General features: G+C 45.8%; 1 protein-coding gene across 8 annotated transcripts in view; it reads right to left on the bottom strand.

The window, feature by feature from the left end:
- Nucleotides 1-347: 347 nt before the first annotated feature.
- Nucleotides 348-12,845, bottom strand: part of TRIM37 (tripartite motif containing 37) — a 44,500-nt gene continuing 32,002 nt past the window's right edge. For all 8 annotated transcript variants that reach the window (XM_078873829.1, XM_078873833.1, XM_078873828.1 and 5 more), the window contains 5 exons: nt 11,650-11,869; nt 9,541-9,641; nt 3,265-3,444; nt 1,357-1,431; nt 348-735 (listed from right to left, as the gene is read on the bottom strand). In XM_078873829.1, coding sequence (XP_078729955.1) covers nt 1,373-1,431; nt 3,265-3,444; nt 9,541-9,641; nt 11,650-11,869 — 560 coding nt within the window. In that variant the 3' untranslated portion in view covers nt 348-735; nt 1,357-1,372. The remainder of the gene's footprint in view (nt 736-1,356; nt 1,432-3,264; nt 3,445-9,540; nt 9,642-11,649; nt 11,870-12,845) is intronic.

Here is a 12,845-nt window from a genome sequence, read left to right as displayed (position 1 = left end):
GAACCCGAACAGAGATGGCAGAACCTGAACCAGTCGCAACATGGCACGCGTATAAACAGGCATTTTGCGGGAAGCCACCAACCCCCGACTTGACGTGCGGTCAAGTGTCGTCAAAATATCCCTCGCGGCCTGCGAGGCGTGGTAGGGTAGTCCCCTCGTGCAGTAATGAATTGACAAACACGGGCTGTACACGTGTGCATATGCCGCCGCGTTTGCACTTGGCGTTGAGTCAGGTCTCCCCCTCTGCAAGGGACTCCGAACGGGAAAAACAAAGTTAAACATGCGTCCAAGTTTCATGCGCATTTGCATTCTCGCACGTGTTCACGTTGCGGTGACATGGGCAGCTGTTATAAACACTTTATTTGCCATATATATAAATCAAATTAAAATAGAAAAAAACTAACATTACAAAGACAATGAAATGCAACGATATGCAGGAAATCTTACGTCACAGGGAAGTTTTCGGCAAGGCCTGCGTTTTAACAAAAAAAAATGGCCACAAAAAATAACGTATAAACTATGTGCAGCACTTGCATCCTCAGAAGTGGAATTCAGGTGCTCGTTGTTCTGAAGACTAAACTTGTGCTGCAATTCCGTGTAATGACATAACACTATGCTCGGTAGTGCAAGGCACGCATCACGCAGATGCGTTAAAATGCACAGCATTAACAACGGTGGCTTTTATATTACTTTGCTCTGACCGCCGTGACGCACCAAGGCAGCCTCTGCAGTTACCTGCAAGGCACAACACAAAGTGATTTCAGAAAAACTTTAATGAATTTAACGTGTATTTTTTTTACACTTTGCAACACTTAAGAGGTATCCAAAATTATTTGGTGCCATGGAACATTCGTGTAAACGAATCAAAAAGTCGATGTGCACTCGAGACGGGGAGCATGGGACACGAGCGTGAGAATCACACAAAACGTGCAAGCACAAATGTCCACACAAATGCATGCACTTTGACAAATTCACGTGGTGACTGCCACAGAGATGTGTATTTTTTTTGCATCCGTAATAATGTGAATATCTAGCCAGGCTACGCTGCAGTTAGAAGTATTTGTAATCGAAAAGTTGCAAAGTTAAAATTTCAAAGGTCAACTCTGCCCATTATAATCATCATCGTCCCACTGCGGTCGAAAGATGCAAACCTTTTGCACCAAAGTCAACAGTAGGTTGTCACACACAGAGACCGGGTACTTGCCTGGAGAATGTGGAATTTCTCCCATTGGCTCAGGACTGTAAATCCATGACAAGTGCTACCCTATTTGCTCCTTATAGCAGCATAAACTTTGACTTTTGTACCCATTCCGTAAACGTGTTAATTTGCTATATAAAAAAAAAAAATGTAATCACCAGGCAGCATCGTCAATCATTTGGTATCCAAATCGGCCACAAAACTGTCCTCCGAAGCATCTTCTGAAATTGATCCTGGGAAAAAAAGCATAGACACAAAGGGCACTATAGTTACATTGCAAACATAATGCGAATTATATGCAACTATCACATTCATAATAAAAACAATAATCCACCAGACACATTTTGCTCATTGCAACCACGCTAACAGCACCATGGGAGACGAGATGTCATGAAACCTCTCAGGCCCTAAGGGAGTGCGAGACCCCATCTCACCTCGATACCAGCGAGGCATGAGATGAGATATGCACGTATTATTAATGATAACAATTAGTATGCAATGCTTTTTTAAATCCGACCAAAAACGGGAGCTGCAGTTAGATTACTCGACTTGCAATTGTGAGACCACGCGAGTAAAAATAAATCCTGGCTAAATGTGGAAAACTCGGCCAACATCACCCCCCTCCTTTGTCCATTAACCCTTTCCCGTCCCTGATGACGTACTTGCAACGTCATCGGAAAGAAATCGCAAGGGGCCATGAGGGAGGGCGAGTGACAGTTTGGCGCCAGCTATTGTAGAGTGCGGTCGTGTCCCTACAGTTCTCTGAAGTGAGTACAATGTCTTTAAAAACAGGGGCGCTACTACGCCTCTCAATAAAATAAAGTTAACGCTGAATCACGTGCGCGCTCCGAGATCCGGCGGTGAACGGGACACCCACCCCGCTGCAACTTGCAGACGTTTCGGAACGGGAAAGGGTTAAAAATGAGTACCACTTTGTGGAAAGTCATGCTACGTAGAGAATGGCCCTCACGATAGAAAAAAAAAAGTGGAATTCTATCACTCGCACGGTAATCGGCAGAGATGAGCGATGCCCTCCAGCTCGACAGAGTGCACACGTTGACGTTTTAATTACGAGTAATTAGTAACGACGTTCGTTTACATTTGCGCCACCCCCCACGTCACAGTTCGGGATGAACTACGGCTTCCGCGAGCGGTGGATAATTTTAGACGACCCAAGGGAACCTTTCGTTATTGGTGCAACCACTTATCTACAATCGCATCCCACCTGCTCCAGTCGGTGGATCCATTTACATTTTACTGCGCACTCAATTTTCACGACACAGTAACATTAATAAAAAGTGGATGTGGTCTTTTTTGTTGTTGCAATCTTGCACAAAAGCTTGGATATTATGGCAATTAAATCAATTTTGCAGAGTACACTTCGATGCACAGTCGACGGAACAGTTAAAGAAAAAAATATGCATGTGAGTGGATTCAGTAACGCTGGCCTGCACATCTCCCGAGTTTTGAGAAACCCCCTTCGATCAATTTGGCCAGGGCAAGTCCCTGAATGGCAACACAACATTATTCTAAGGTTTCATTTATAATGGATCATCTTTTAAGAGTTATAGTGCCACCCCTAGTGACAGACAGACGGGCAGATGGGCGGACGGAGCTCACGCACAAACGCTTTCAACCTTCAGTTGGAATGCATTAAAAATTAACAGCGGGTTTAAATGTTTGCGCTCACAGCAGGGCACCACGGTGGCGAGATGTTAACTACCCCGCCTAGTATACAGGAGGTTGTGGGTTTGATCCCAACCCCAACGCCTGTATATGTGGAGTTTGCATGTTCTCTCTGTGGTCGCGTGGATTTTTTTTCTCCGGGTTCTCCGGTTTTTCCCTCCACATTTAGAAACAACATCAAGCGTTTACAATATTTAGCTGCTATAAATTTCCACGTAATAAGCCACTTCGTTGAGCTATCATTTACGGCCAGGTCGCTTCTGAAAAAGAGCTACGTAGCTCAGTGGGGCCTTACCTGGTAAAATAGAAAATAGCTTGTAGTGGTCAAATATATATTTGTTATATATATAGAGTAGTCACGGCACGAGCAGTCCTGTTACCTTCCTCCCGTAGCTCCGCTGCTGCCTCCCTTTCCTCGGGCTCCAGGGAACTGTCCAGGTCAGACCCCGCTAAACCTGAGCCCCCCAGGTCCGGTGAGACCCCACGCTCCGGTGCGGACAGACACTGGGGTTGGCCAAGCTCCAGCAGCCCCCCACACAAGCCGGACGTCGGCACCATAACTGGAATAGACAACAATAACAAAACAACATCCACAATGCGCCTTTCATTGAAAATAAATCATTTCAAAGGTAACTTACACAGCAGTGTATGGCACCCTCCCCCTCTCCCCAGTCCACAGGTCTCCATGCCCGCCCCCCTCTCCAGGTTACGAAGGCCACGATACACAGACCACATCCTGGCTATGGTCTACGGCGGTGTTAGCAAGACCCAAGAGACATTCGTTTCATGTTGTGCGTTGGTGCAGCCAACGTGGCACTGGCATTTCCCATGTACATTACGGATACCACAGAGCTACCTCCGAGATCCCCTCCCGCCCTTCTGCAAGCGACGCTCTGGTCGACACAAAACGGCCACAGCAGGAGCAGAGATCACAAAGCTGCCTCGAAGATAACTTTGTCTGGGCCGCCACGGTGGCGAGATGTTAACTACCTCGCCGAGTATACACGATGTTGAAGGGTTTGATCCCGACCACCGATGCCTGTACATTTGGAGTTTGCATGTTCTCCACATGTTGAGTTTGTTGTAACCTTCCCCCGCAACTCCGAACGGTACGGTTGGCTATGTACGCGGTGAAAAACAAGTTTACCATATTTTTCGATTTAAAGCTTTCGTGACTGCAGGGATGCATCTTCTTGGTTCTTTCGGTAAAGTCACGTAGAAGGGAAATAATAAAATAACAAAAATAAAACATAATAAAACAATTCTCACGACATTTCGGCCACAACGCAAGCAGCCGTGGTGTTTCATTCAGACGCTGTCATTCCGACAGACCTGTTCTTCACCTGAGGACGGCTGCTTGCGTTGTGGCCGAAACGTCGTGAGAATTATTTTGTTTTATTTTTATTATTTTATTATTTCCCTTCTACGTGACGTTACCGAAAGAACCAAGAAGAAGTTCACCATACATTACAAACGTCTTCACGCAGGGCATCCATGCCGCAGCCTGCATTCCCACCCAGAGAACACATGCTCCCTTACATAACAACACTGCGGCCCAACTGTCATGTAAATTCATCCGGGTGCTGTAATTCAAACACCGACCACACGATCTATCCTCATAAACGGCGGCTCAAATTGGACACTTATTGTTGAAAATGCAATGTTCTGCATTCCGACTCGAGAGGGGGCAGACGTACAACGGTGACACTCGCTCTCCGGCAACGGGAAAAATCCCCCCAATGCAGTTACATGCAGAGGTGAAGAAAATAATGAACACACGCAGTGTATACCGTTGTGAACGTCTGGTTTTTTTTAAATAGAAATACTGGATTGTTGAACTGCATGCACATAATGTGTGCCACCTGCTTGTGCATCGAATTAAAATAAAATCAACGGACAAATCAAATCCTTGGGCAGCCCCTCCTCTCAGCTGGTGTCCCCTGATACAGCCGTGATGTGATCTTCCTTGCCTGGTATGCAGGAGGTTGGGGTTCGATCCCGACCCTGACGCCTGCTGTATATTTGGAGTTTGCGTGTTCTTCCTGTGGTCACGTGGATTTTTTTTTTTCTTCGGGTCCTCCGGTTTTTCCCTCCATTTAGAAACATGCATTGAGATTATTTAGTTATTTTGGTGTCTCTTCTGAAAATTAAGGTTAATATCTCAGTGGGCTTTGCCTGGTAGGATGGGGATGGTTTATAGTTGTATTTGTTTGTGTTTGGGTAATTTATTTACCTTTCTTGTACTTTTTTTTGTAATGTTTGTTGTTGTAACGTTCTTAACCCGGTGCCCCTACTAGACATCGGATTCCTCTAGTATGAATAAATATTCTGGTTCCATATCCCAATGGCATGGGCCAGAATCCTCAAAGGACAACTGCTTGCTAGTGGTGCAATTCATTGTGGGGGGGGGGGGCGGATTAATGTTCGTGTAGGCTCCTCTGGCACTTCTGTTTCGTAGACCTTCAGTGATAACTTTTCAACAGTTGGTGTTGCTACCGCCCATCTGACTACCGCCGCCACTGTCACTTGCTTGTTTCTAGCGCGTACTTCGTCCAGCCGCCGGACAGACGTCGTTACTGCGGATACGTTCACGATTTAGCCCGTGCCCCGATTCGATGGGCGCGCGCTGCGTGCCGCAGATAAGCAGTTTTAATTTGCAATTATTGAAAAAAAACAAGGTACGCCTAAAAATATCACAAGATATCTTTGTCACATTTTTTTATCATACAAACAAAAAAGACGTGGTAAAAAAATGTCCCCGTAGGCCCTTCAGTTTTCATAGGCCCTAGGCACAATGCCTACTGTGCCAATTTGATAATACGGCACTGTTTGGAGGGGTACGGAAAGGGTTGCGGTGTCTGTGATGTTAGCTTATCGTATGCTTCAGTCGTGAGGCAATGTTAATGAGAATGGTGGTGGTGGTGGTTGTGAAGTATTTTTAGCCGTTGTTTCTACACAGTGTCGCTGCCACGGGTCCTTGAAAATTTCAATGATGAATCGGTGGAAACGTGAGCGGGGAAATTGCAGGGAAGAAGGAACGTGGCCCTGTTGTCTTTAATCGCTAAAAAATTCCGAGCGCTCCACAGAACCAACCGTTAAAAATAATCCAACACTTGCATGGGGGTTGACAGCATGTGCAGCCAACTGCAACACGGTTAATTGAGTCCACCGTAATTGGTTTATTAACTTTGAAATCAAAAGCAATTAAGTGGTCGCACCTCCCAGGTGAGCCTTATGAAGAATACCGACAAGTACTTTGTCCTTAATAACGCAGAGCACGGGCGATGCATCACAAACACCCCCTCTTAGTGAAATGAAATCGTTGGGGTAATAAACGTGATGGGCCACATACGGAAGAAACAAGAATAAAGCTGCCCTGCTGTCACCGGCTCCTTGTTTATTTTCATAATATTAAGGGTGCGCACACGCCAAAATGACAGTTATTCTGACCAAACGCTGAATACCAAAATAAAATGTAATCAGCCGAGTGGACTAAACGCATGTCCAGCCTCATCTTGCCAATGACCTGCTTCTTTACAGTCACCTTCTGCCTTCTATCGATGTAGTAACTTATTAGGAAGACGCAACGCAAAAAAAACAGAAAACTGGTTATTATCTTGTAGCTACGCAACGAGAGGCTACATCTTATCTCAAGCCCAAATAAATCATCTAAAAACAGTTGTACATTGTTATTCTTGTAAATGATTATTACAAGTCATGTGTTTAAACTGAACAAATATGTTGCTCCGGTTAATCCTAAATCCAAGTGATCGCCCCTACAGTACAGTAGTTGCATATCTTTACAACAGTGGGCGGAGTTGGATTGATGTTGATTGGCGTGGCTCTGCTGTCATCCACTTAGTGGGCAGCGTCTTTTGCGTAGGAGCACAAGACGCTTACCCCACTGAGCAAGCGCATCGATCGGGCGATCGAAAGAGTAACAATCGAAATCATCAGTTGTGCTTCATTTTGAGCGATTTATCTGATCATTTATTGAGCGAGTTTCTAATTTATATTAGTGTTTTTTGGCATAGAGACCTGTGAAAAATGTATATTTTTGGACTATCCGCGATTTTTAAATAACCGCGACCGTCCTCGTCATTAGCGTGGATAATCAAGAGTCTACTGTACTACCCACAAGCTAAGGTTTGTAAATGAGAAAAAATAATTTAAAGTCACAACTACGTGACTTTGAGACATTGCCAATAGCGGCCTCTGGTACAATCGTAGCCACGGTAGAGTCGGCTCGCCTACGCTAACGAGACAAGCCCCGTGACCCCAACTACATCACGATCCACAAACCGTTTCGGGAGTCTCGCCGTATCTATATACACGTGTGGGAGACGCGGAAGTGAATTCTGCTCAGATATACGTTTCTGCCACAACAGTCGATGGAGCGTGGTGCGAGGATGGAAGCATTTGGAATCTGTAATGACAGCACACCTATCGCCTCGATCGAATCACGGTCAGCAAAGCTGATCACAAGAGTCGTAGGCGGTTGACATTAGAATTTAAAACAAAACCTGTAAACTGTAATCAGGCAGAAAGACAGAGGTGAGTAACGAGTTTCCAGAGTTTTGCAGCGACGGGGTGTGTAAAGGATGAGCTGCAGGAGCAGTGTGCAAGGCGGGTCGATAAGGAAACATAATTCGCGTGGCAAGATTAAGAGAGGCGAGCGCGACGAGTGGGCCGACGGGTGAAACAAAGTGTGGGGCCCTTTCGGAAGGGCGCCGATTACAGGCGTGCCGGTGGAAGCGACAAAGGCGAGAAACAGAGCGACGGTAAGATAGAGAGACAAGGGAGAGGTGGACAGGGCAGCAGCATCATCAATAATGCAGACAGCTGTTGGTCGGATTCGATTAGGATTTACTGTTGCAGGCAGCTGGGCTCTTGTGGTTGAATCATGAGTATATTTTCAGGAGGACATTTCGACTGCCGTTTTTACCATGTATTGATGTCTTTTAAATCTTCATTATCATCGGCCATGACCAACCCACTGCTGGATGAAGGCCTCCCGAAGCCATCAATAACAATACCACCTGGCAGCTGCACACGAGGTGATTTAATTTCTCCTCCTCCTTGGTCGACGTACTTTCACATGCATTCCATTTCTTGGCTGCCACTCCTTCAACTGTTATAATCGACCATCGTCAAGAGCAGGCCCGGTCCTGCTGGTGTCATGGTCCACACATTTGCCACGTTTGACAATTTACCTGCAAATTACTCAATTGGAATAAACGTAGCAACCATCGCCTCCTCCTGTAAAGGGCTTGGGGGGCAGTCACGAGACTCAGTGAAGCTTTCCTAGGTAAACAAAAGCTTAAGAACAACAATCAACCATCATCTCTTTTCGTGACATGTCCTGCCCAAGTCCACCTATTTTTATTTTTTTCAAGGGACTCACATTTATTCCTAACACTGCCTTAAAAAAATTTGCATTAATAAATAATCGGTGAAATTTTGAGCATTGGCCCTTCTTCAAAGCACAAACAGTAAAAAAAAAATTAGGGTTGGTGACTTTACTTAACGTCTATGCGACCTCGTGAAAATTACAATAATTTTTTTTTTCTGATGACCAGTTTATAAATACGGATATGAATAGTTAATTACCTAAGAGTAACTACTGAGTACCAGATAAGCCGGAAAAAACAACAAATATATCACTTACTTTATTAATAAACTCTGAGTTTATTTCGTTCTACTTTTTGGATTATTGATGGGTTTATCTAGTACTGTGTAGGTAGACCTTCTTTCGCACCGTACGTAGCCAACCGTGCTAACAGGAGGTACTAAACGGTTTCTAAGAGGTAACAATTCTTTTTCTGAATTATGTAACTGGTCAATGGGATTTTATTTTAGGATGTTTTCAACCAATTTCTGACATGTGGGAGGGAAAGCAGAGCACCTGGAGTATACCCACTGATGCAAGGGTGGGGGGCAACACTATCTCCGTACAGATGGAAAAAGATGACGATTAGTCCAAATGCTTTCCTGCCTTCTCCTGGCTCGTCAGGGTATGGCACCGCAACACCCACACAGGAAGGAAGTTTCACAACATGATGGAGAATTTAAAAAAAAAATCTATTTGTGCAGTGGATGCAATTTAGGGTGGATTGAGCTTAAACATAATGCAATACAGCAGTAGCAGCAACCAAAGGACGTTAGGGTTTGGGTTTTGAGGTCAAGGAAAGGGGGTTTAGAGAGGTACTTTGCAAGCCCACTGGCTATCAACAAAGATTCGTTCATGAAGCCATCCATATATACAGACACAATTTCAACCGAGAGGATGGGTACAAACTCAGCAACCATTGGAAAGATGTCATCAACCACTTTGGGTCATGACTTTATTTGTGTTTTTCTTGTTAAGGGAGCACAGGTCAAGTCGAGACTTGATTTGTGTTTTCTTGTTACCTTACCCCAGGGCACATATGCCCCGCCCACTTTGTTCTGACACCAGGACGTTTTGTGGCCCTGCATGTTCCCTGAGCGCTTGTGCCACGCCCACTTTCCTCCTGAAGACGATCGCTCGTGTTGTGATCGAAACATCGTGGTTTTATATTGTTATTTCATTTTTTATTTTTTTAAATATTCTATCTACGTGACTTTACCGAAAGAACCAAAGAATATGCGTTTAGAGAGAGTAGTTCGCGTCTCACCGTGCTCCCCACGGTCGTCTGCTCCCTCGCCGGTCGACACGGCGGTGCTCGTGTCCGACTCTGCCCTGCGGTTCTCCGAGTGGCGGACACGCTGCCCCGGCCTGCCAAAGTGGGATCAGTGGAGGGGAGAAACATTCACGAGGCGTTTAGAAAGCTGCACCATCGAGAGTGACGACGTTCGCATCGCTCTTCGGTGGGGTGTTTAAGGTTGTACCGCGTGCGTTGCTGTTCGACGCAAATCTATCGGACAGCAGCAGCCGCGACCGGGAAAACCTACGAAGCAGAGGACACTCACATTCTCTCTCCTTCGTGCTCGCTGTTTGAATCACATTGCGTCATGCTGAATAGCTATTTCATGTTTTAGATATACGGATCTGTCCGACTGTGGCATCACTAACACAATCCCTATCTGGCTCCAACACTTATTGTCAGACAGTTTGAAAAAAAAAATTCATATACATTTTTCAGCATTGGGACGTTTGGCTCATACCAGTTGCATTGTATGTTTAAAAAAATATATATATATGGGAGGAAACCGGAGAACCCTGAGGAAACCCATGCAGAAAAAGGGGAGATCATACAAACGCAACACAGAAAGGCGCTAGAGCAGTCGGGTATCGAATCCCGAGGCCTTCCTGCTGTTCGTGTTACCGCTGCGTTAGTGTTGCTAAAATTGTTACCATGCGTCACCCTGCCTCCAACCCCTCCCCATACTAATTTGCATGACAATGGAAATGGAAAGGACATGGCAACCTATCCGAAACAAAGTACCCGCCACGCATCATTCTCTCGCTGCCATAGTGATACTCAAGAAAATGGGAAGTCACTGACTTGTTGTAACATACACATGGACCTCGCTGCACTGCCAAAAGGAGCGCGAGAATAGAAATTGCTGTATCGAGCCAACGCCGGTGAATCATTGCATTTTTAGTCTGGGAACTAAATGCAGCGACACAACTTGTTCCAAGAAGTGATGGCAGACATGGGCGACTGTAGCAAGCACCTCATGAAATGTGTGAAATGCACATGGAGAATTTCAAGTGTAAAATAATATGCCGAAGTGCGCAGTATCAAAACAAAATGCATTTCTCGGTGTACACAACTTGCTGAACCTGCCATACTTGTCACCTGTACGTATGAAATAACAGTTCTCAGATTCAAAGCAGTATTTGCATCTTAGTTGATAACGTTGAACGTAATTTTGTTAAAGCTTCTATGATTAAGGACTCATCAATCATGTGGATTGCGCGAAAGAGATATTTTTTTAACAATTTCTCACGATTCGACATTTCATTGCAACAATTTTAGTTAATGGAATTGATTTACAGATTTAATTATTATTATTGTGAATGAATGTAAAAAAAAAGTAACAGTCATGCAACAGAAAATGATGGTCACGAAACTCCTGTCGCAGACAACACTCCGGGGGCTCCGGCGCGTTTTGCTGCCGCTCCCCGGCACGTTTAACTTCATTTGTCGTACTTCCTCCTATTAGCGTCGCCACACTTCCTGAGGAATCAATCTGGGCAAAGGGAGCCGCTGGCCGTTCGATTGGCCTGAACTCTCAAACACATAGTGCAGTGGAGCCCAAAACTCAAATCTCCAACGGGCGTTACCCAACAAATGTCGTAGCCTGGGCCCTGCCGGCGATAAATACGGAGCACATAATAAATTAATAACAGTCTATCATCTCTCTGTCTCTCACTCCTTCCGTGTGTCTCTCGGTGTCTCCCCTCCATCCGATGATGCCCTTGTTTTATTGCGTCTGTCTCTGTGTTCGGCTCAATCTGTTAAGTGTGCGTCTCTCCGTGTCCGTCTCTTTCAATGTCCGTCTGCCTCTCTCCGCTTTTTCAGATATATCTGTGGCAGACCTTCCCCCTCTCTCTGTGAGGGCCCAATCCTCTCATTGCCCTTCCTCCTCTCTTCCTACATCACGTTTCACCTGCCGCTACCCAACGCCCCCCTGCCCACCAAAAACACAAAATATGTTTGATCCGTGATCACTGCTCCGAAACCTTCATTAACAAATACGTTTTCGCTCAGCTTGCCATTTCTCCTCAACGATTTATGCGAACCGCTGAAAGTTGTATACTTCGAGTGTACACTTACCCAACTGAAAGCACCTTGCGCACCATCTCCAGGGACGGGACGCTGCTGAGGGCCTTCGCCAGGTCATAGCCCCCCACGGGCACCGGTGCCGGGCACGCCGACTCCTCCTGCAGCTCTTGCCCCGGGGTCGTGCCGTGCCCCGACCCTGCGTCTTGGTCGCAGGGCAGTGGAGGCGAAGAGGACTTGGGGGAAACCCGGCGCCTGCCGCACGCAGCTATGCCTGTACCGGTACACGCACGCACGCGCGATTCATTCAGGCGGCATCGTAAGCACGTACACGTACATACAGCATGTCAATACACTGTGAGACGTGGGGTTATTCGACTAAACCAAATTGGTCAGTGTGGGCTGGTGAAGGTCGGAAGCAGAGATTTGGAAGCAGAGAAGTATAGTACAACAGTAATGGGTATATGTTGCATTGCTCTCTGCTGCCCACCACGTAGTCCCACAGCAGCCTATGAAAACGGTGCATGGTGGTCACCCGTCAAAAAACTATCCAGTGCAACGATGCTTAGCTCCGGAAATCTGATGAGATCAGCTGTTGCAGTCGTCACCCTGATCTTCAAAGTTTCGCTCTTACAGTATCCCACTCTTCGATTCTAGGTCTTCCCCCTCGGTCACAGACCTCTGGGTGGATATTCTAATAACGCTCGCCTCGGTAACCCGACTTCCTCTATCCTGCAAACGTCCCCTACCCCATAATAAAGCATGTAATCTATACACCACTTGGTAACTGGAGAGAAAACACAACTGTACGAAATAGATAAAACATTTTATGGGTACTGGACACAAAGTCATAAAAAAAATCCTGTGTTTACATGTGGCCAAAGAATTGAGTTCTACTAATATAGTATTTGCTTTTACCGGTACTGTAACAGTTGAGGCGAGCAGCATTGTGCACTATTTGCAAGAGAGTACAAGGTTAACACTGTATATCATTCCGGACATGGTCATTTTCAGTCTGTGTAATGTTACTGTACATTAAACCGCATTGTATTCATCTGTATAAATGGGGGGATTTCTGTTCTCAAAATAACCCAAATGTTAGGGGAATACATCAACGTGCAGCTCACGGATGACAAAGAACCCAATGGCAAGGCCTGGTTGCTTCGACAGCACCGGCCACGATGACCTCTTGACCTTGCCCTCATTATGCGGAAGCCCCTGCCGGTGCAACATGGCACGCGTTACCAGGG

This window comes from Lampetra fluviatilis, chromosome 37, assembly GCF_964198595.1.
Source record: "Lampetra fluviatilis chromosome 37, kcLamFluv1.1, whole genome shotgun sequence".
NCBI classification, from domain to species: Eukaryota; Metazoa; Chordata; class Hyperoartia; order Petromyzontiformes; family Petromyzontidae; genus Lampetra; species Lampetra fluviatilis.
Note: the sequence above shows the minus strand (reverse complement) of the source record. Positions and strands in the feature narration are given on the sequence as shown.